Source organism: Asterias amurensis, chromosome 2, assembly GCF_032118995.1.
Source record: "Asterias amurensis chromosome 2, ASM3211899v1".
NCBI classification, from domain to species: domain Eukaryota; kingdom Metazoa; phylum Echinodermata; class Asteroidea; order Forcipulatida; family Asteriidae; genus Asterias; species Asterias amurensis.
In genome coordinates, this window is record NC_092649.1 from 21,648,460 (window position 1) to 21,673,446 (window position 24,987).

The window sequence follows — 24,987 nt, forward strand, 5'->3', positions numbered from 1 at the left end:
ATCGCCGATAAACACTGTTTATCGACCGATAATCATTGTTTTTCGAGAAAAACTCTGTTTATCACTTGATAAACTGTTTTTCGCCAATAAACAGAGTTTATCACTTGATAAACACTGTTTATCGAATTATTGGGCATCTGTCGTCGGCGTGAAACTGTGTTTATCGACCGATAAATGCTGTTTTTCGATAAACCGTGTTTATCACTCGATAAACAAGGTTTATCACTTGATAAACACTGTTTATCGAATTAGTGGGCATCTGGCGTCGGCGTAAAACTGGGCTTATCAGTCGATAGACATAGTTTTCGATAAACAGTGTTTATCAGTCGATAAACAGTGTTTATCAGTCGATAAACAGTGTTTATCAGTCGATAAACATATATGCAGTTTTTTGATAAACACTGTTTATTAAGTGATAAACAGTGTTTATCGAATTATTTGGCATCTGGCGTCGGCGTGAAACTGTGTTTATCAGTTAATAACACCTCAAAAAACCGTGTTTAATAGTTGATTTACACAGTTTTTCTCGATAAACAGTGTTTATCAACCGATAAACACGGTTTATCGAATTATTGGGCATCTGGTGTCGGCGTAAAATGTGTTTGTCAGTCAATAAACAGAATTTTTCGATAAAGACTGTTTATTAAGTTATAAACAGTGTTTATCAAATTATTGGGCATCTGGCGTTCGCGTGAAACTGGGCATCTTGCGTCGGCCTGAAACTGTGAAACTGTGTTTGTCAGTTGATAAACACAGTTTTTCGCGATAAACACTTTATATCGAATTATTGGGCATCTGAAGGCGTAAAACTGTGTTTATCAACCGATACACACTGTTTTTCGATAAACAATGTTTATCAATTGATAAACAGTGTTTATCACCTCGAAAAACTCTGTTTATTGCTCGATAAACATAGTATTTCGATAAACAGTGTTTATCAGTTGATAAACGATGTTTATCTCTAAAAACAGTGTTTATCGGTCGAAAAACAGTGTTTATCGGCGATATACTTAGTTTATCGGCGATGAACTTAGTTTATCGGTGATATACAGTGTTTATCGAATTGTTAGGCATATGGCTTGCCATAAGTGTGTCGGCGGCATGACCGGTACCGTACACACCTTGGCACAGTTTGTGATTGTGTGTGTGGTGTGATGAGCCAAGAGGGAAATCCCGCATCAACTACTTACTACAATAGAAATAGTAATACTAAATGGACGCTCAAGTCAAGTCAAGTGTCCAGTGTGTTCGGCAAGACCTCTAGCCCCTTGAAACCTGTCATAGGATGTCATACTTTGCTGCAAGATGAACGAATTTTGGAGAGATAACTATTGGGTAATGTAATGTGCGGAATTTCATTGCTTACAATATAATATAGACCAAGGTGAAAATTGCATTCCCATCACAGTGATCAAATGTGTCCAAATCGTACCACTAGCTAGCCCCAAATCGGTCCAATCCATTCCGTATCCTTATCTTTGGCCCCAGCACCACTGATATCAAAACCTTTCGGAAAAACATCTGCAACGTTCTGCATCATGAAACTTAGCGATTTAATACTACAGAAGTTGCAGATAGCACTATACTTGGAATCGTTCACAGATTTTGAGTAAAAATTAAGTAAATTTTGCTTGTGAATTTTCTCAACTAAAGTTCTTTTGCCGCTAATGCCGATATGCTGATTGTCCCCCGACCGCGTGCAGATTTTTTTACCAGGACAATGTGTGTATGAGGGGCCGTTTATGACTAAATGAGCAAACCCATATATATAAGAGCAAACCATATATATAGGAGCAAACTAAACACATCAACAAAAGTAAGTCCCCCCTAAACAATTCGCCATAACATCGTAAGGTAAAACATTTTACCAATGCAACTATTTAAGAAATAATTCTATGGCATGTTTCCTAAGTGTTGTGTGAAAATGAAAGATGTTCATGAATTCATGGCTGAATTAGCTCAAATGGAAGAAAAAAACTGCTCTTCTCAAAAGTCACAAAGATTGCGTTGTGTTGTTCCAGGGAGATGACAAGCAGGGAGACTAGCTAATCTAAGTTGGAGTCTAAAACTAGCCTTTTACTAAATTATATGGTCAGATGGTGAACTCGTAAATGCACTGGTTTATGAGGCTCATTCCGTTTACCCAAATTACCCAAAAACCTTTATACTCAAAATTGTTGTGGTTTGGATTTTAGAAGAGCCACCATAATCCCAAGCGACTGGAATGGGAGACCATGCATGCGCGTGGCGCAGGGGCGCAGTGGCTTCACCATTCGATTAGCCACTCAACTCACATGCATATAGTCTAATGTTCCATTCAATCAGAATTTTTTTGCTACGTAGGCCTTGCCAAAATGCAAACTATATCTTTTGTTTAGGGAAGGGGGGGGGGGAAGCTGTCCCAAAGTACTAGGATTAGGAATTTATGTTGTGTATTATCATTAGAGCAAGTTTAGTCCATAGGTCCAATGTCTTTACCTTGTTAAAGCTTGTTTGCTCAACCAAACAAGTGGCATGGTTGGCCTCATGCGTAAAGCGCTCGCCTCTCACCAAGGTGCTGACCCCTGTTCGATTCCCGGCCAGGGCCATATATAGTTATGTGAGTTGAGTTGTGCACTGGTTCTCTGCTGTGCCACAAGGATTTGTTATCAGACCATCCAGTTTTCCTCCCTCGGGAAAAATGAAATACTTTTGAACTTGGCTGTGCTCTGTGGTCATAATGGGTTGATGTGGATGGCAGCAGAAGGCGCCCCTTGCAAGCTTGCTTCGCTATTCAGCTCTTAGCTGCCAGTAAGGATGATTACCCCCCCCCCAAACAAACAAAACAAAAAGTAGAAACTTAGAGTTTGTTTTAAAACAAACTCTAGGTGTTCGGTTTCCGGGAGTAAAAACCTGGTGTAAAATAGTATTCTACCTTGCTTTGCTCTCAAGATTTGTACTCAAGTTTCACCTCAGTCGAACATTGGTTTGGCATAAACACGGCTTTGAAAAACGCACCTTCAAAGCAATACCACCTGACACATGATGATGACCTCATCAAGTTAAGACTGCGCGGATACGTTGCTATTGTGAAGGCGCATGTATACCAATTTTGAAACAATTGTCACAAACTCTGACACAAACATCTAGTAAAAGTGTATTTTTAGATGTATATAAGCTGCCGCTAGAGGGCACACTTATTTTTGGTGACGTCATCAGGAGTGTTTTTTTTTAACCAGACCTTTGTCAGACCTTTGGCAGACTTGTGTGCTGTGATGGTAAAGCAACAAAGGATGTATATTTCAACCTAAAAGTCATTAAATAATGCCCTTTCAAAAAGTTTTACAGTGTTTTCTGGTCAAAAGGTCAAGAAAAATTCACCAACATGTCAATCTTAAGTACGTAAAGCCCTTTCATATGATGTACAGATTGTCAAAATGGCTGAAATTACAAAGCGACAATTCCAAGAAGTTACACATATTCAAAGCATTTTACATGCACTTTCAGTTTAGACAGGTCAAAAGGTCAAGAGAAGGTCACCAACATACCCATTTTTGTGAAGTACGTAAAGCCTGTTCATATGATGTATAGATTGTCAAAATAGCTTTTGTGGTTAAGGAAATAGGAGCTGATGAGTAATGACGACTGGAGAAGAGACTAACTAAACCGGAAGAGAAAGGACTAATATACGTCTTTTTCTGCTGGAAGACAAAATCAAAATGGGGTCATGTCTGCGAAGCGTTTACGGAGTTTTTAATGACCTTTCCGATGATGCATCGATTGGAAGAATCCAACATGTGGATCAAAAGTTATGATTTTTTGTAATAATAAACTTTGAATTTTTGTAGCTCAAAAATGGATGGCGTCAACATGACGTAACCAACACAGTATTCCACTCCAAATGCATATCTAACTATGTGTAAAGTTTCAAATTTATACGAGTTTTGAAAGTGTGCTTTTGTTAGAGGACTAAGGGACGGAGAGAAGAAGATGAAGAGGTAAAAACAAAAACAAAAACAAAAAACGAACAATAACAAAAGGTGTTCGGAGCTATGCTCTGCTCCGGGGTCGATTTCACAAAGAGTTAGGACGAGTCATAACTTAGGCCATATATAGTTATGTGAGTTGAGTTGTGCACTGGTTCTCTGCTGTGCCACAAGGATTTGTTATCAGACCATCCAGTTTTCCTCCCTCGGGAAAAATGAAATACTTTTGAACTTGGCTGTGCTCTGTGGTCATAATGGGTTGATGTGGATGGCAGCAGAAGGCGCCCCTTGCAAGCTTGCTTCGCTATTCAGCTCTTAGCTGCCAGTAAGGATGATTACCCCCCCCCCCCAAACAAACAAAACAAAAAGTAGAAACTTAGAGTTTGTTTTAAAACAAACTCTAGGTGTTCGGTTTCCGGGAGTAAAAACCTGGTGTAAAATAGTATTCTACCTTGCTTTGCTCTCAAGATTTGTACTCAAGTTTCACCTCAGTCGAACATTGGTTTGGCATAAACACAGCTTTGAAAAACGCACCTTCAAAGCAATACCACCTGACACATGATGATGACCTCATCAAGTTAAGACTGCGCGGATACGTTGCTATTGTGAAGGCGCATGTATACCAATTTTGAAACAATTGTCACAAACTCTGACACAAACATCTAGTAAAAGTGTATTTTTAGATGTATATAAGCTGCCGCTAGAGGGCACACTTATTTTTGGTGACGTCATCAGGAGTGTTTTTTTTTAACCAGACCTTTGTCAGACCTTTGGCAGACTTGTGTGCTGTGATGGTAAAGCAACAAAGGATGTATATTTCAACCTAAAAGTCATTAAATAATGCCCTTTCAAAAGGTTTTACAGTGTTTTCTGGTCAAAAGGTCAAGAAAAATTCACCAACATGTCAATCTTAAGTACGTAAAGCCCTTTCATATGATGTACAGATTGTCAAAATGGCTGAAATTACAAAGCGACAATTCCAAGAAGTTACACATATTCAAAGCATTTTACATGCACTTTCAGTTTAGACAGGTCAAAAGGTCAAGAGAAGGTCACCAACATACCCATTTTTGTGAAGTACGTAAAGCCTGTTCATATGATGTATAGATTGTCAAAATAGCTTTTGTGGTTAAGGAAATAGGAGCTGATGAGTAATGACGACTGGAGAAGAGACTAACTAAACCGGAAGAGAAAGGACTAATATACGTCTTTTTCTGCTGGAAGACAAAATCAAAATGGGGTCATGTCTGCGAAGCGTTTACGGAGTTTTTAATGACCTTTCCGATGATGCATCGATTGGAAGAATCCAACATGTGGATCAAAAGTTATGATTTTTTGTAATAATAAACTTTGAATTTTTGTAGCTCAAAAATGGATGGCGTCAACATGACGTAACCAACACAGTATTCCACTCCAAATGCATATCTAACTATGTGTAAAGTTTCAAATTTATACGAGTTTTGAAAGTGTGCTTTTGTTAGAGGACTAAGGGACGGAGAGAAGAAGATGAAGAGGTAAAAACAAAAACAAAAACAAAAAACGAACAATAACAAAAGGTGTTCGGAGCTATGCTCTGCTCCGGGGTCGATTTCACAAAGAGTTAGGACGAGTCATATTTTAGGACTAGTCCTAGGAGATATACAAATTGCATGGATAGTCCTAAGTTAGGACGAGTAACTGGTCCTAACTTGAGATAAGACTAGTCCTAACTCACACAAATAATAGTTGTTTTCGAGCCTTTGCCTCGGACACCTAAAAAGAAGAAGAAAAAAACGAACACAAATAAGAGGTGTTCCTGGGCCATTGCCCCAAACACCTAATAAAGAATTAATGATAATATGAATTTGTTTAATTCTGCAGGTTGCTGTAGTGATTGCATTGTCAGGAATTGTCATCATACTAGTCATCATTGCGGCTGTCATCTGCTATCGGTAATTATAAGCAGACATTACAGGACTAGGACTTTCAATCTTTCATCTCATATTACCAAGGGCGATTCCATTAGTTTTTTAAAGGGGAGCAAAACTTATAAATAAGAACAGAGCAACAGGGGCCATATCCTCTATTGTAATTTCAGGACTGCACGTTGATGTGTGTGTCTTAAATCATTGGAATAGTGGGCCTGCATACACTTTTTGTTTTCAATAATTGCAGATTTTATCAAACAAACTGGAAAATTTGATATACAAATGTTCCTTTCATGTCTTACACTAACAGAACATAGTACGCACAAAGCGATCAAAAAATAAACATTCACACGCTGTGCGTGCGTGCGAAACCTCCGTTAATGACCAGTAAAAAGTGTTGAAACATGGGCGTGACACACGCTTGCACCTGTGCTTATAAGACAGTTTCTTCATTCCTATTGGTCAAGAGCAACAGCCGGGACAGTTGTGCCACGTCACGCAATACGTGATAAGGGAATGCTGTGCACGTCGCACATTAAGGAGTTGTTTACCCGAGGGCCTTAACATTTTGTAGCTGGAGGGGTATTTTGTTGAAAGAAATCATTGAACAATTATAATTTTTGCATTTATTTACTTTTTGACAAAAAAGTGTTGATGTTTTTTTACCGAAAAGGTATTTATGAATGGGAATCAAAGTGTGTTGAATCGGTTTTCAACTAGTGGTTTAAACCCGCCGAGGCCTGGTTCTTGATAATTTACCTCAACTTCGTATCGGTAAAATTAACAAAAACCAGGCCTCGTTGGGTTTAAAGGAACACGTTGCCTTGGATCGGACGAGTTGGTCAAAACAAAAGCCCTGTAACCGTTTTTTATATAATGCATATGGTTGGAAAGATGTTTTAAAAGTAGCATACAATGATCCACACAAGTTTGCTTCGAAATTGCGTGGTTTTCCTTCTACTGTGCGAACTATCACCGTCGGCCATTTATGGGAGTCAAAATTTTGACCCCCATAAATGGCCGACGTGTTAGTCGACGAGGTAAAAGGAAAACCACGCAATTTCGAGGCATGTTTGTGTGGATCATTGTATTCTACTTTTACAACATCTTTCTACCCATATGCATTTTATAAAAAACGGTTACAAACGTTTTTCAAAGACCAACTCGACCGATCCAAGGCAACGTGTTCCTTTAAAACACTAACTAGCTGAAAACCTCTTCACCACACATTGATTCCCTTATTTATGTTGTTATTTAAACCATTTTTTGAAATATTTATTAGTTTGGTTTTATGCAATGAGTTATGTTACAACCAACCGAATGAGATGAGTATTGTTTTTCAAGTTACAATAGCTATTTATACCTCAATATGTACATAGTGGATTACCAGCAGTCATGGAGTGAGTAGTGCAAAGGTCAAGATAACCTAGTCCCCTAGGTTTGAATACTGAATCATACGCCTGCTGTACAAAAAAATGTATTTCAATTCAAAACAAAGTCCTATGAACTTGCGGTCTTGTTTACAATGTCTGACTCTTTGCTTTTAGATAAGCGAATTCTAATCTGAAATTGTGTGTTGAGCTAGATATTTGAAGCCATGGCAGTTCATCAATACAAATGAACACAAAATGGGAGTCCACATATACATGTAAATAACTTCACACATATGCACCGTAGTTGAAGTAGGAATGTAATATTTGAGAACCCCATTGCAGGATACACACATGCACATGCAGTGAATAGGAAATGGAATCTCTATTTTATTTCAACTGAAGCTGCATGTTCATCCAAAGGAAAGGTTTCTGATTTCTGTGGTGTTTTTTTTCAGATACAGCAGCAATTAAAACCTTAATAAACATTCACATGACATCATATTATGTACCTCACTGCTAACATTGGATTATTTATACACACTACAACCCTGCAAAGTATGTAATTGCAACAAAGAATGAATCTTACTGTGATTTCATGATGATTTTATAGATAACTTGTAGTTGTATGCCTACATGGTTGAAAAAAAAAAACTAAATTTAAAAACCTTATTTATGTAACATAAATATTAAGTAGCATCCAAATCACTTGCTGAAAAAAATTTGTTTAAAAAAAGGGAGCAAAAGAGTGGCCGGGACAATGGTCTTTAAAGGTGTTGGATTTAAAAGGTCGTTTAAGACTTAGTCACTATACTCTTTTATTCCCACAGTCTTACTGATTTTTTGAAAAGTAGGCAAAACACTGGTTTTTATAGACTAAGATCTCAGGTCTAGATGATGTTCAAAATTCAAAAATCGAAATTACACATCTGAAATGACCATGACTGTTCTGAATGCACTGGCGATGCTGATATTGAATGCTTCTTGGTTTTTCAGGCGTCACTCCAGATATGATTATACTCCTCTACAAGAATATTTATCACTCCCAGCAAAGCTACAGAGAGAAAAAAAGATGGAAAGAAACACAATAAGAGGTAGGCCTACGTATCATAAAAATTGAAATCATGAATATGACTTAAGATATAATAGATGTTAAATTTGCATCAGGGATAAAGAATATTAATTTTGGTTTTTACCCATACACCGATGTGTGTTAGCACTGTATGCTCAGTACTTTCCCGAGTCCTGTGAAAAATACCAGGCATGTTACTCGGGTGGGAATCGAACCCACGACCCTTGCAATTCTAGAGCATAACTTAAGATGTTATGAATGATTTATGAATATAAAAAAAGTATACCAGACTCATATGCCAGACTGAATCAAACGTCATAATGTCATGGTCCAGTAGCTACCGTGTTTTAATCGAATCACAGGTGGTCAGACCATGGTTAGACAATTGATGCCACTAGTTTTTCTACACTTTGCCACTTGATGAATTGTGGCTTGCGGTAGCAGCCTCAAAGTCACACTCGGGTGTTAGAATCATTTTGTTGTGTCAGTTGATCAATTGTAATTGCCCCCCGTTTAGACTTGAGTTACCAAGAATGTTTTTGCATGAGACACTTTTAAAAAGATTGAGTCATTCACACGACATCGCACAATGACAATGAGAATAATGAAAAACTCTATCAAGAATGAGATATAACATTTTCTCAGGCAATCTGAGTGGCAACGTTTTTGCAAAAAAAGTATGCAAGCTTGAAGTACAGTACAAATTTGCAACAGAAGCACTTAACAATGAATCAACACAACAAAACTTGATTTCATCAAAATTTGGCGACGCAGTGTTTTTGCACTGTTGCAACGATATGCCACTTTTGTAGCATGTGGACAGTACACCTGATTTAGTCAGTGAGGAGCTGGTTTTGGCAACACTAGCTCTTCCTGGGAAGATTGCACTCTTGTTGACTGGAGTCGGTGAATTGGACTCGAGTCAACAATTTTGTTGACTTGCAACTTGACTTGACTTGTGACTTGACTTGACTTGAGCAAAAATGACTTGTGACTTGATTTGACTTGCGCAAAAAATGACTTGAAAGTTAAGAAGTGACTTGAATATTGAATAAATTTGATTTTATGACAATAAATTAATAATCATCAGTTGTAATTGTTGTTGAAAATAATGCGTGTGCCTATATGGACGTATGTTACACGCACATGCTTACAGTATGTGTACATGCACTAGTTTGCGCATAGACAAAAATGTATTCTTCCATACAATCCATTTAGGACAGCTATAGGCGTGTATCGTTAGGCTTGTGCAATAGTAGCTATACAGATGGCTGGAAAAGAGGCTGTACAAGCTTGCATATTGTATTAAGAATTTGCACAATATTTACCAAAACTATCTCAAATTCTAATAAAAAATAAATACTATTGACCTAAATAGGCTAATATGTAGCACATATAATATCTAGTTAAACCAATAATTGTCCTTTTTAAAGCGTTTTTAAAGCGTTTTTGTCCAAGCATGCATTGTGTATTTGTGTCTGGGATTCAGCTCAGCAGTACGGTGCATGTGTTCGTTTCAGCGGTACTCTTTCTTTCCGCCAGCAGCTGAAAGAATGTTGTCTTCTACACCAAAAGTTGTTACGTTTGGGTTCACAAGTTACGAATGCTCCCTCACGAATGCTCCCTCACGAATGCTCTGTATTTTTCCACTTTGCCTAAGTTCAGTTTTCATGTGAATAAAAAGGGAATGAGCTCTCATCTCTCTGATGATTTACGGATTGAATTTATTGGCAGGTCTCTTAACAGTTTTTTTTTCCTTTACTTAAGTTTGTCACAACATCTTGGAGGTGAGCTTATTTTGGGTTATTATGTGACTCACTGAATTGTGACTTGAGTTGACTTGCAAAAATTTAACTTGTGACTTGACTTGACTTGATGACTTGCGACTTGACTGTACAATTAACATCTTCCAATCAAATGTCAGAAGGAACAAAACAATGGTTGAAATTCTTAACACAGTATCATGACTTGCAGTGTTCCACGTTGCACGCTGTGACAGGGTCCATGGCGTTTGGTACGCCCAAGGGGGAAAATAGAACCAGGCAAAGCCGAGGTTGCCATTTTCCCCCAAAGGTGCACAGAACCCATGGACCCCAAATCGCAACGTGCAACAAATGTTTTGTTATACCATGTTAACATGATATTCCTCGTCTCAAAGTTCTGTTGTCATCTTCAAATATTAATTACGACGAGCAGACGATTGTTCAAATAAGAAACCATTCTTCACTGTTCCCTGGAACCCGCGGTCATTCCGTACTAAGCACTGGAAAGCGACCAACAGTGGGAACAATCAGGGTGATGTACACAGGTTAACATCACTCATGTTACCCGCCTCGCTGTGCAGCCGTGGTACATGCATTTTGGTTGCACGTCACGTGATGTGTACTTGACCAATGAAACCTCAATTTGTTGCCAAGGTATAACAATTGGAATTGTTGACCTAGGAATATTCTGATCTTACAATCAGCCACAGATCACTTTCATTTTTGTGAGGTGATATTGAAATATTCAGAAATGGCTGTTGAATATACATGATCTCAGTTTTTATACCATGGCTTTTAAAAAAATTTCCCTTGGTAAAGTGAAAATGGTATGCCTTTTTTGCAGCATTTTTAAAACATTGTGTTCATAAGTTACATGGCAATTGTAACATCTCTTGTACATTAAAAACATGTATGGATACAGGAATTATTGTTTTTCACTGGAAATTTGTTTTCCAATAAAATAATGGTATTGCAGAGATTGCTTGCTTTAAATATGTACTGAAAAGTGTGTTTTGTTATAACAGAAACAGCGTTGTTGAACTGTCAGTTTTATCTCCGGGCCCATGCTGGAAAGTATACCTTTATTGAACAACTACCAGACTTGGGTAAGTGCCAAGATTGTTATTGCACATGTACAACAGATCAATCCATTAGGCTCCGCCCACGGTGCATGTGTGAGCAACAATACTTGAGGCTCTCCAACCCCTTTCTGCACAACTTGGTCGTGCACGTCAAGCATACGCACTCAAATGTCAGACTTTATTGTGTCTGAAATTTGGTTGCACAATGGGCTGTGATTAGTCAGTACGCATTAAGCAATGGGACGGATCTTAATGAATCGGTCTACTACAAACCATGCTAAGTCATGGAGAAAAGGATGAGGCCACTATTTCCGGACTAGTTTTAGGAATAGGTTTGATGGAATTTGAGTCAAAATGTAGTTTTGACTTCTGGTGAGGGTGATGAGTGTAATGTACTATTTTTGTATAGGTGGATTGTGACAGTCTTATACAGATGGTATGCAAATATAAAAACGTATTATGTCTTGTTGGTTGACAGTTTGTCTCATAATAATATGTGGATCAGTTTCATTATTTATTTATTTTTTTATTTTTTATTTTTTTATTCTTCGGACAAAACATTAAAACAAGCACAGGCCATCCAGTAAAAAAAACTATCATCAAAAAAGATGTGCCCTCAAATCATGTAAGCAAATTGAGATTTCCATCCCAGCAATAATTAAGCAAACTATACATGAAGACGCGATGTACATGTACATGTACATGTACATGTAGCGTAGCTACTTGTTACTGAGCAGCAGTGTGTATAAACACAACCCACAATTGTTTTGTGGTGTATATTATTTACAATGTTATTAACATACAATGTGAAAGGACTTGGGAAAGTACTGAGTATATAGTTCTACACACATCGGTGTTATGGGTAAAAACCAATAATTAATAATGTGAAGTGTCAATATTCCACCATGTTGCCTAGTTTACACATGTTTTAAAGGCACTGACACATTTGGTTATAACTTAGTCTAATAATTATTAGCCTAAAACCTTACTTGGTAGCGGGTAAAAGAGAGTTGTTTGAGAAAGAAGTAATTTTCCACGAATTTGATTTCAAGACTTCAGAATTAAATGATGAGGTGTTGAAATCAAGCATCTAAAAGCTCACAACTTTGTGTGACAAGGGTGTTTTTACTTTCATTAATATCTCTCGGGTTTGTAATTTTATGCATTTTATGTTGAGATACACCAAGTGAGAAGAATCCAGTGACCAGTGTCTTTAACATTTAAGGTGTTATAAAAACCTGAATAGCTGACAACATACTGTGAACATGATTTCTGTGTGTGATTCCTGGAGCCATCTATATTTCCTCTGTTACCTCAGAAGTAGAACACTCCACTGAGGGAACTCTTTGACTTTGTGGAGGGTTGTATTCCACTTTTGCAACATGCAACTTCACATTATGTGGCAGTTGATTCAGGTTTAAGAACTTGTATCCATTTATTTCAAGAGTTTAGGTACTCTTGTAGGACACAATGTCCACAGATATGCATTAAACTTCCCTTAAAATGTTACTTACTTTGGTCCTGTAGTTTTAGATTTCAAAAAACAACTTTTGTCACAGTTTTAGCATTTAAAACGTATTACCAGTTTGGGTATTTAATACTAAAAAACTACAGCACCTAAAATAGTAATATTTTCAGGGAAGCTTTCTACTATCACTATCTTATCTTCAAACTTTGTATTAAAGTTTATTGTAAATCTGCGGACATTGTTTTGTGTTACAAAAAGTACCCAGACCCTTTCAAGCCAATAACAACATATTAAAAAGAGAAGTACACTATGAGAAGCACAATACTTATTTTGTTGTTTTGTTATGTTTTGTTAGGGAGTCGTGTGGACAGACATTGGTTTCTTGTGCGTTACAGATCACAAAGTAAAAACATGCTTCTTAGTGTATGTAACCGAGCAACAAACTGCTCTATACCGTTTAACAGCAATACGCATAAAGTGTTACGGGAGTTGCTAAAGTGCATTAAGGTAAGGTTAGTGTTCAACCTTTCATACAAACAAATCAAGCATCTGAAAGCACATGCCAACTTCTTGTGACAAGGGTGACATTTCTTTCACTGTTACCTCCCAACTTGGAGGGCCAGTTGAGCTCAAATTTTCACAGGTTTCTTATTTTATGCATATGTTGAGATACACCAAGAGAGAAGACTGGTTTTTGACATTTACCAATAGCGTCTAGTGTCTTTAAATCAACGATGAGTTTGATTTCATACAAATGTGACTTTATTTGGAATGGATTTATTGAAATGGATACCCTTTTTAAGAAAGGGGTGTGTTTGTGAATGAGAGCCTGTTTCTAGGCCATTAAGCCATTGCAAGTTATGTTATTGAATCTGATGGTTATTGTTTCAGCATCCCTATGTTTGGCCGGTTGTAGATGTCGATCTACTGGAAGAACAGGAGCTTGTCGTGCTGATACAGAACTACAATCCAAAAGGATCTTTGAAAGATTACATCTATAATGTAAGATAAAGGCTACCTTACTCTCTACTTAGAAATGATTTATATATCTTCATCCAGTGCAGAAAACTGCATGGTGATGCAAAGTATAGCAACGTTATAAACTATAGGCATATACAAAAGGTTTGGTTTGACTCACTCTTTGTTCTACGTAGAACCCAGAGTGAGTTCAGAACATGGCACATGGGCTGAAAATTGACAGTTGAAAACACATCGGGTTAAAGGAACACGTTGCCTTGGATCGGTCGAGTTGGTCTTTGAAAAGCGTTTGTAACCGTTTTTTATAAAATGCATATGGGTAGAAAGATGTTGTAAAAGTAGAATACAATGATCCACACAAACATGCCTCGAAATTGCGTGGTTTTCCTTTTACCTTGTCGACTAACACGTCGGCCATTTATGGGGGTCAAAATTTTGACTCCCATAAATGGCCGACCATGTTAGTTCGCACAGTAGAAGGAAAACCACGCAATTTCGAGGCAAACTTGTGTGGATCATTGTATTCTACTTTTAAAACATCTTTCCAACCATATGCATTTTATAAAAAACGGTTACAAACGCTTTTGTTTTGACCACTTCGTCCGATCCAAGGCAACGTGTTCCTTTAAGACCAAAGAGTTCAGAGCAATAGCAAAGTACAGAGAATTTATTAGAGGCAGACAAATGTATTTGAAAAGGCAAGTCTGCATAGAAAGGGTACAACACAAATGAGTCAATATGGCATCAGATATACAGTGCAAACTGAGTGCATAGTTCCGAAAAAAATTGAACATTTTGGCAAGTACCAGAACTTGGTAAATTTAGCAACCAGTAAGTGCAGAACACAGATTTGCAGAGCATTAATCAGGAACTTGGTAAATTCAGCAACCAGTAAGTGCAGAACACAGATTTGCAGAGCATTAATCAGGAACTTGGTAAATTCAGCAACCAGTAAGTGCAGAACACAGATTTGCAGAGCATTAATCAGGAACTTGGTAAATTTAGCAACCAGTAAGTGCAGAACACAGCTTTGCAGAGCATTAATCGGGAACTTTGTAAATTCAGCAACCAGTAAGTGCAGAACACAGCTTTGCGGAGCATTAATCAGGAACTTGACAAGTGGGAACATTTGTAAGAAAAGTATTTTTCACAAGTTGTAATCCCTTTTCAGCAAACATAGAGAGATCATGCATTTCCAGTATAAAATTACGCAAATTATTCTCTATGTTTGATAAATATAGGAAAGACCTGACAGAGATTGGGATTGCAAGTATGGTGTGAAGGGTCGAGGTCTAGCTATCAAAGAGATTCGAATGTTTGGCAGACAAATTCTGGAGGTGAGTTTACTCTATTGTTTGTAATGCGTAAATGTCAAAGTTTGCAAGATAGTGCGAAAGTAATTTTGCTTTATTTCAATACATGGTCAAATCTTTTTTTTGTGGGCAGAAGGTAATGTGAAGAAAAAAAAATTAATGAGAATACCTGAGTATATTACAATTCCTTTGTTGAAAAACCTGTGTCTGTTATTAGAAATAGTGGTTTTTTATTAATAATAATAATAATTGTAACAAAAACGAAAACTTATATAGCGCTTAAGTCTGCCTAAATAACGCTCAAGGCGCTTCCCTACAGAGAAACAATTTAAAAAACAAAGGCCAAAAAACACTAAACTAAGTAATTAATAAACAAATCTAAGAAATTCAAAAACAGCAATACAATTATAAAACACACTAAAAAGTCTGGAAATGAACCATCCTCAAAACCTGGACCATCCAGTAGTGGTATTTATTTTGCCACATTTTGCCATATTTATTTTTGTTTAAAAACCTTTTCTTGTAAATTCTTGGTGTTTTTTCTTCCATTATTTTCTCGCAACTTCGACGACCAATTTAGCTCAAATTTTCACAGATTTGTTATTTTATGCATATCTTGAGATACACCATGTGAGAAGACTGGTCTGTGGCAATTACTAAAGGTGTCAAGTGTCTTTATAACTGAACCTTCAAACTCATTAAACAATTGAACCTCAATATAAAGACGTCGCCTGAACATTGATGTAATTGTGATGTAAACATAATTCTGATCCTCAGTTTGGATTTCTACACATAGCGGAAATTTGAAATGTAACACAGATCTGGCTCAAGTTTGACCTGGTCTTTTAATTCAAAGTGGAAGATGAAGCAAGCACACTGTTGAATATGGAATCATGTGATGAACCATGAGGTCATTTAAAAGATTTAATTCAAGGATCAGCAACACAAACACCTTGTTTTTGTGATGTCACTAAAACTTGAAGTCTAGCTTACTTTTGAAACTTTGTAGTGATTTTGAGAGATTGCTTAATAAATATTGTTTCCTTAGGCACTGCTTTATCTGCAGGAGGGAGGACTGCCACAACATTGTCATGTACAGGCAGGCAATGTTATCCTCGATAAAGGCACTTGCAAGTAAGTTAAAAATCCCTGCCAGCAAATATTCACTCCTTCTCACTGAACCAAAAATCAAACAGACAAGAAAATTTGTGGTAAATCCATCAACTTAAAGGAGAGAATCTGGACAGTGTTTACTTCTGTACCCTGCTGGTCATGCAAGAAGCTATTGATAAAACCTAGTAACCTAGGGGAATGAAGCTAAACCTAGTAACCTAGGGGAATGAAGCTAAACCTAGTAACCTAGGGGAATGAAGCTCAACCTAGTAAACTAGGGGAATGAAGCTAAACCTAGTAACCTAGGGGAATGAAGCTAAACCTAGAAACCTAGGGGAATGAAGCTAAGCCTAGTAACCTAGGGGAATGAAGCTAAACCTAGTAACCTAGGGGAATGAGGCTAAACCTAGTAACCTAGGGGAATGAAGCTTAACCTAGTAACCTAGGGGAATGAAGCTAAACCTAGTAACCGAGGGGAATGAAGCTAAACCTAGTAACCTAGGGGAATGGAGCTAAACCTAGTAACCTAGGGGAATGAAGCTTAACCTAGTAACCTAGGGGAATGAAGCTAAACCTAGTAACCTAGGGGAATGAAGCTTAACCTAGTAACCTAGGGGAATGAAGCTAAACCTAGTAACCTAGGGGAATGAAGCTAAACCTGGTAACCTACATGACCTAGGGGAATGAAGCTAAACCTAGTAACCTAGGGGAATGAAGCTAAACTTAGTAACCTAGGGGAATGAAGCTATAGCTTCGAAAACCTAGTAACCTAGGGGAAAGAAGCTTAACCTAGTAAGGCGCATTGTCAAAACCTCCCGCGCATTCCTCCGCTGAAAGTCTGCGGACTGGACAGCAAATACCGCCGTTGCTGAGGACCTCGGACAGTCCGCGGAAGAACGGCCATGTGCGTTGAAGCGCGGCAAAGTTAATGAGCTATCCTTCCTGGGCGCTGTTGTTAGTATAACAATAAGTCTCATGAATAAACAAGTTGTATTTTCAGGTCATGAATATCAGCGGCTTGGACGCGGACCGGCCATGCTCTTCAAGAACAATTCATTTTCTACTCATGAATAACATCCTCCTGAAAGTGGACAGGCCGCACCGACAAGACAATTACACCATCCAGCGCATGTGATAATCAGGGAACGATTTCGCCTGTATCACATCGCAATTTGTGATGCAATTTTGATGATTTGCTATGCAATTGTAAAAAGTGCATCGCAAATGTTGCGAACCAATTTGCGAAGCATAATTTGCAACATTTATGCTTGATACAAAAATATTGATTTTTAAGATAAATAAATAAGAAACCACCGCCGCCGCGACTACTAAACGTTTTCTTCCATGATGTTGAATACAATATGCTGCTCTGGTAGTAGGGCAAAATCAACCAACGAAAACACTCGTTACGCGCTATATGTAAATTAAACAGCCAATAGAAACACCGGTCTCTGAAACTGTGGCTCCCCCCCCCCTCAGACATTGGACAAACCAGACTATCTGGTTGTTTTGACATGGAGACACACTCGCACAGGTGTGTAGATTTGTTTATTGGTGACGGTGACTTGGGATTTTATAAATAAGAAATTAATGTTTTCCGCTTGGAAAGTAAGAACGAACAGTTAAAAATGTCCCCTGGATACTCTGACCCACTTGGAACGGAGTTTGCACGTAGCCTGGAACTTTTTTCAGTCGAAGCCGGGAATAAAGACGACCATTTTTAAAATTCATGTTTTGGTTATGTAGGCCCAACCAAGTCCTAAAAATCACACATTGGAGGAAATTGATTTTAGTTACACATCCACCCTTACTTTGCTTTTAATCTGCAAATTAAGGTAAAACCATTGTTAAACACACGGAGCCCCCGGAATACTCATGTTTATTGACATGTAAATGAGCCGTCGTGGCCGTGGACATGCCCGGTTGCTACGGGTTCTTTTGTTACAAAAATCCGCGGACTCCCGCAGAATGCACGCGGAATGGAACGGCTTGGAGGTTTTGACAAGGCGCCTAACCTAGGGGAATGAAGCTAAACCCAGTAACCTAGGGAAATGAAGCTAAACCTAGTAACCTAGGGGAATGAAGCTAAACCTAGTAACCTAGGGGAATGGAGCTAAACCTAGTAACCTAGGGGAATGGAGCTAAACCTAGTAACCTAGGGGAATGAAGCTAAACCTAGTAACCTAGGGGAATGAAGCTCAACCTAGTAACCTAGGGGAATGGAGCTAAACCTAGTAACCTAGGGGAATGAAGCTAAACCTAGTAACCTAGGGGAATGAAGCTTAACCTAGTAACCTAGGGGAATGAAGCTTAACCTAGTAACCTAGGGGAATGAAGCTTGACCTAGTAACCTAGGGGAATGGAGCTAAACCTAGTAACCTAGGGGGATGAAGCTAAACCTAGTAACCTAGGGGAATGAAGCTAAACCTAGTAACCTAGGGGAATGAAGCTAAACCTAGTAACCTAGGGGAATGAAGCTTAACCTAGTAACCTAGGGGAATGAAGCTAAACCTAGTAACCTAGGGGAATGGAGCTAAACCTAGTAACCTAGGGGAATGAAGCTAAACCTAGTAACCTAGGGGAATGAAGCTCAACCTAGTAACCTAGGGGAATGGAGCTAAACCTAGTAACCTAGGGGAATGAAGCTAAACCTAGTAACCTAGGGGAATGAAGCTCAACCTAGTAACCTAGGGGAATGGAGCTAAACCTAGTAACCTAGGGGAATGAAGCTAAACCTAGTAACCTAGGGGAATGAAGCTTAACCTAGTAACCTAGGGGAATGAAGCTTAACCTAGTAACCTAGGGGAATGAAGCTTAACCTAGTAACCTAGGGGAATGGAGCTAAACCTAGTAACCTAGGGGGATGAAGCTAAACCTAGTAACCTAGGGGAATGAAGCTAAACCTAGTAACCTAGGGGAATGAAGCTAAACCTAGTAACCTAGGGGAATGAAGCTTAACCTAGTAACCTAGGGGAATGAAGCTAAACCTAGTAACCTAGGGGAATGAACTGTCTGAGATGTGAAGCTAAAGGGCTGACACACCAAGGTGCTGGATCATGGCCATGAAGTCACTAGAGTAGGTGGGGTAGCTCAGATAAGTGTACTGAGCATAGTCTTTCTCCATCCAAGGGAGGACAAACTTGATTATCAATTTGCCCTTCATGCAAAGTCTAATGCACGTGACTTCTGTATTGAAAAAAAAATCACTGCCCACCAGTGCTATTATTATCAGTAGTTTCCTTTGTGCACAGATTATCAGGGTATGAAAACATTCTTCTTGGGCATACCTCTCGACTCTTCCCCAACCTGTGCAAGAAACTCAAGCAGATCCCACAAGCATTTGACACTATTGCCTTTGGTAAGTCGTAACTTGTACACAAAGTGCAGAATATGCTTATTCAAAGACCACAGTCTTTATTTAGATCTGATCAAGTTTTAAGTGTGATAGATAGATTCACAATGAGAGTTACCTTGGTGTCAAGTGTGCACAAATCAAAGTTTACTTTCTTTGTGTGTGTTTGTGATAAAGGAACATTACAGAATTGGTTTTGCTAACAAAACAGTTGCTGGCAGTGTAAGTACTTTCTGTAATCCACCATTTACATAAACTGACAAACCTGTAGAAGTTTGAGATCAATCAGCCATCTGGGTCACAAGAAAATAGGGGAAAACCGATTACATATTTTGCATGACATTGATGCAAACGAAAAAATGAATAAATTGCTCACTGAGCAATAAACTCCAAACGCAAAGTCAAATTATTTATTTCTCATCAACTATGACATTTCAGACTGAAACAGTTCAAGGGATTGTTTCTACTATCGTCATCATTAGACCGTGTAAGTTTGATGTAAAATCTGTGATCTTCACGATTTTGTTTTCTTACCAATTCTGTAATGTTCCTTTAAGCATCTTTAACTCTCATTTTACAATTGGGGTACATGTACTAGAAGCTTTACCTATTCCATGCATGTTGAAGTCTCCAATTAAACAAATAATTTGGTCAAAGGAAAGTTTTATAAACTTGTCATTAAAACAACATTAGAAATCCCAGATACGGTACATCTTTATGCAAACAATTTCAAGCTAGAGTAGCTAAGAATTGTAGTATTTATGTTTAAAAAGGCAGTGGACACTATTGGTAATTACTGAAAATAACTATTAGCACAAAACCCTATTTGGTAACAAGTAATTAATGGGAGAGGTTGATAGCATAATACATTGTGAGAAACGGCTGTAGTTTTCAAGAAAGAAGAAAAGTTCCACGAATTTGATTTTGAGACCTCAAAATTAGCATTTGGATCTCGAAATCAAGCATCTGAAAGCACACCACTTCGTGTGACAAGGTGTTTTTCTTTCATTATTACATGTATCTCGCATTTTCGACGACCAACTGAGCTCAAATTCTCACAGGTTCGTAATTTTCTGCATATTAGTTCTGATTTGAAGCTTTGTCATCCTTGGAATGAATAAATACTTGCAGGTCATTTGGTTTATGAGATGGGAGCTGGTTCAGCCCTGGAGGATACAGTGATTATACCTGATAGGACACACTTTAAACTATTGAAACACCAACAAGTTGTTCAGGTTAGCCATTTTCATTCTTAAAATAAGTTATCACAAAAGCGCGAGTGGAATACAGAGAAATGTAGCACTTCTGCGTCCCATATCCAACGAGGCTGAAGGTCAAGTTGCGCTGTATTTTTCCGTATCCCATTGGCGTGTTATAACAAAATTTTCTTCCAATCCCAGTACAATGTGCAACGTTTAAAATTTCAACCAACAGCATGCACGCGCACATAGTTTAGAATTTAATTTGCACTGTCCCTTTTCGACACCCACAATTGCAGTGTGCAATATTAAAACTGTGAGTAGGTTAAAGGTTTTTATACCACCCTCCAGTTCGAGCTTCTGATTGGTGGATTGCGCGTGCTGGAAGTTAATACACATTACTATGCCTCATACATATTCATGACCAAGATGACCCGGGAGCTGTTCTACTTGTCATGCGCATTACCATTGTGCGATGCTATCCCCAGGTGCTATTTTACTTATCATGGGCTTTACCATCGTGGTACTGTTGTACACACGCACGAACATCGCTCTAGCGACATTCATAGCATTCACAAACTAATCATGGTTCATTTTATTTCACAGTCAGAATTTTCCCTTGCTATGAACAACTGAATTATGTATTTAGTACGGTAAAACTCGTATAGCATGGTTTATTTTGGGTGACCAATCAATATGAGCTCCCCTAAGTATTGGAAGTTGACAAACAATTGCTGCTGGTATATTGCTGCTACACAACTAAAAATGGGGTCAGTTTGCAAAGTGGTCCGGTTCGACGTCTTTTCCAGCGCTGTGCAGTAAACACTTCGAGCCGTCATGCTTCAAATATCGCGCCTCGATTGACATCACAAACAGCGCCCTCTCGGGTCGGGTCTACTTTTAAATTTGTTAATAAAAGGGTAACTAAATTTTTAGAACCTTAGCAAACTGTTTTTTCATATTCTACTCATCAAAACACATTATTTTAGTGACAAAAATTTATTTTAATGACAACAGCTGTATAGGGCTCTAAAGGGGTATGCTATTTAAGTTGTGGCATAGTTTCATAATTTGGCTGCATTGGGCCCATGCATGTTTCAATCATTAGTATATTGATTATAGGAGCACGGTAGTAGCGAGAACACAGTTATTAAGAGGTACATGTAGTTTGGGCGACCCATTACGAGCAAAACATTGTTAGAAAACCCTTTTATAACGAGAACAATTCAAAAACCAACAAAGGAAATACCTGCACAGCCTGTCAAGTCGTTATTTGTGGCATACAATCAATAGAGGTGAAAGTGGACGCTACGCTAGCAACACTTATCCGAAACCGAGTCACGAATCAGCAAGCAAGGTTGTTAATTCCAGACAATGGTGGGATGGGAGGTTTGCAAGGTTAAAACAATGGAGAATCTATAGAAAAGATACTGGATCCACTGAGTTTATAAGCGCATTATGCATTTTCAGAAGAAAAAAAACAGTCTGGCCACTGCAGACCCCTGCACTGCAGCCAAATTATGAATCTAGGGCCACAACTTAAATAACATACAACTTTTCAGCCCTACAGCTGGTGTCGTTATTTAAATATGAGCTCTTTTAAGAGCTCAAACTTTAAAAAGTTTGGAGAAAAAAAAACACCATGACGCGCGTGGTCGGCCGGGGGCGGAGCTCCAAAAACGGGAGGTTTTAGCATATTTTAAGAGGCTGTATCTTGGAAAGGATCTGGAGTATGGATTTAATTTTTGGTGTGTGTGCACTTTAGCCATAGTGGAACAGTTAGCCAAAGTTTTTATGGAAATTTGAGCTGATTTGACAACTGGATAATTTCAACCCATAGGTTTGTACACTAAATATATGGGGGAGGGGGTGTCTTATGCGGCAGAAAATTTGTATCGGCCATCGATACTTTTTATTAAGTATCATGTTAAAAACCATTTCCACTTTGTTTCAAGTGGTACCTACAATGTTTGATTCAGCCCATTATTTTGCCTCTTTGCTGGGGGTCCATGCGCCACACGCAGCTCTGGGCTGCCGGACTATTATTAGTCCAAGATACATCAGTCGTGATACACTGATGCATGGAAATGTCTGCATTGAAGTGAACATTCATAAATAATGGTCAACCATCACACCAAACCCTGTAGGTCCTATGGCTGTAGGTCTTATGGCTGTAGGCCTTACAGTTGTAAGACATACAGTAAAAAGGAGACAAAATTGACAAAAAGGGTAAGATCTCCTCTGCAACCGCAAAATGCACACTAAAAAGTTTACATGACAAAGGGTAATATAGGCATTATTAAAAAAGAGACATGCTGAAAAAATAATGTTCATCAAGTGGCGATCAGTTCAGTTTAAAAGAAAAATAGGTTTTCAACTTTCTCTTGAAACATGAAACACGAATGTCCTGGGGTAGACTTTCCACAATCGTGGTGCTGCAACCGTGACAGTTTGGTCACCATAGTTAGTTTTTGTGCGAGGTCCATGTTCAAAGAAAAGTTGTGAGGCAGAACAAAGATTGCGTTCGGAAACGGATATGGAGAGTAATTGTCACAGATATACTTGGGCGCGATAGCATTTTTTTGAATTTGTTGGAAGGCCATAGAGAAAAATTGTTGCAATCTAACCTTGATGAGACAAGTGCATGTACTAAACGCTCTGTTGAGGCTTGATCCAGGTATTTCCTGATCTTTCCGATTTTGAAAACACCAAAGGATGTTGGTCTTATGGCTAGGTCTTATGGCTGTATGTTTTATGGCTGTATGTCTTACAACTATAGGTCTTATGGCTGTGGGTCTTATGGCTGTAGGTCTTATGGCTGTAGGTCTTTGGCTGTAGGTCCATGGCTGTAGGTCTAATGGCTGTAGGTCTTATGGCTCGCTGTAGGTCTTATGGCTCGCTGTAGGTCTTATGGCTGTAGGTCTTATGGCTGTAGGTCTTATGGCTGTAGGTCTTATGGCTGTAGGTCCATGGCTGTAGGTCTTATTGCTGTAGGTCTTATTGCTGTAGGTCTTATGGCTGTATGTCTTATGGCTGTAGATCTAATTTTGGTTTTAGGTCTTACAACTGTAGGCCTTTAAGGTCTTATGGCTGTAGGTCTTATGGCTGTAGGTCTTACAACTGTAAGTCTAATGGCTGTAGGTCTTATGGCTGTAGGTCTTATGGCTGTAGGTCTTATGGCTGTAGGTCTTATGGCTGTAGGTCTTATGGCTGTAGGTCTTATGGCTGTAGGTCTTATGGCTATAGGTCTTATGGCTGTAGGTCTTATGGCTGTAGGTCTGACAACAGTAAGTCTAATGGCTGTAGGTCTTATGGCTGTAGGTCCATGGCTGTAGGTCTAATGGCTGTAGGTCTTATGGCTGTAGGTCTTATGGCTGTAGGTCTTATGGCTGTATGTCTTATGGCTGTAGATCTAATTTTGGTTTTAGGTCTTACAACTGTAGGCCTTTAAGGTCTTATGGCTGTAGGTCTTATGGCTGTAGGTCTTATGGCTGTAGGTCTTATGGCTACAGGTCTTACAACTGAAGGTCTTATGGCTTAAGGTCTAATGGTTGTAGATCTAATGGCTGTAGGTCTTATGGCTGAGTTCTAACAGCTGTAGGTCATCTGGGTTTAGGCTGTATATACTCTCTTCTCTTAATTGCTAAAGGATAACAGTATCAGTCATTGTCCAATACAAATGAACATGACAAGAATTATAGGATGTTTTTTTTCTTTTGTGAAGGTCCTGGAATTTATATTTGATGTAAACGAAACCTATCCAAGTTTAAAAGAGGTAAGAATATTGTTAACTTAACAGTTATTTACATTTTCAATTATGTTTTTTAGTGAATGACAGCTTTATTGGGCTTAGATGTCGATGTCACCAAACTCTTCCTAATTTAGGATAATATTTAGCCTATATCCAAAGATGTTAGGACGCATTGAGCCTTTATCATATGTTGGGACGAGTTACTAGACCTAAGTGGAGATAGTATTAGTCCTAGTGTTTGGTGAGGTCAACTGCTGGGCACTACTGTAAAGCGCATTGAGGTGGTTATTGTGAAATGTGCTATAAAAGAAATCGTTATTTTCATTATTAATATTATTTTTATTTTTATTTATTTTCCAATTTCACATATAATTAAATCTACAAAATTTCAAAGAATTGATACGGAAAGGATAAAACTAATAATAGTAACTAGTTTCTATATAGCGCTTTTCACACCGAAGGGCGCCTCAAAGCGCTTTCATCATTATTACTTCTGGTCACTGAAAGCATCTGAAAGCACACAACTCCGTGTGACAACTTTATTATCACAGGTTTGTTATTTTATGCATATGTTGAGATACCCAAGTGAGAAGACTGGTCCTTGACAAGAGACTGTGCAAGTCTCGCGCCCACCGAAGCAAGAAAACACGACAA

At 38.4% G+C, this 24,987-nt stretch overlaps 1 protein-coding gene across 1 annotated transcript in view; it reads left to right on the plus strand.

Moving 5' to 3' along the window:
- Positions 1 to 1,157: 1,157 nt before the first annotated feature.
- The window catches only part of LOC139933978 (slowpoke-binding protein-like), a 30,733-nt gene continuing 6,903 nt past the window's right edge, over positions 1,158 to 24,987 (plus strand). Inside the window, exons 1-11 of the mRNA XM_071928227.1 lie at positions 1,158 to 1,335; positions 5,826 to 5,896; positions 8,239 to 8,336; positions 11,103 to 11,183; positions 12,983 to 13,134; positions 13,519 to 13,629; positions 14,847 to 14,942; positions 15,967 to 16,052; positions 19,283 to 19,389; positions 20,515 to 20,618; positions 24,307 to 24,357. Of these exons, the coding sequence (XP_071784328.1) occupies positions 1,306 to 1,335; positions 5,826 to 5,896; positions 8,239 to 8,336; positions 11,103 to 11,183; positions 12,983 to 13,134; positions 13,519 to 13,629; positions 14,847 to 14,942; positions 15,967 to 16,052; positions 19,283 to 19,389; positions 20,515 to 20,618; positions 24,307 to 24,357 (987 nt within the window). The 5' untranslated portion in view covers positions 1,158 to 1,305. The remainder of the gene's footprint in view (positions 1,336 to 5,825; positions 5,897 to 8,238; positions 8,337 to 11,102; positions 11,184 to 12,982; positions 13,135 to 13,518; positions 13,630 to 14,846; positions 14,943 to 15,966; positions 16,053 to 19,282; positions 19,390 to 20,514; positions 20,619 to 24,306; positions 24,358 to 24,987) is intronic.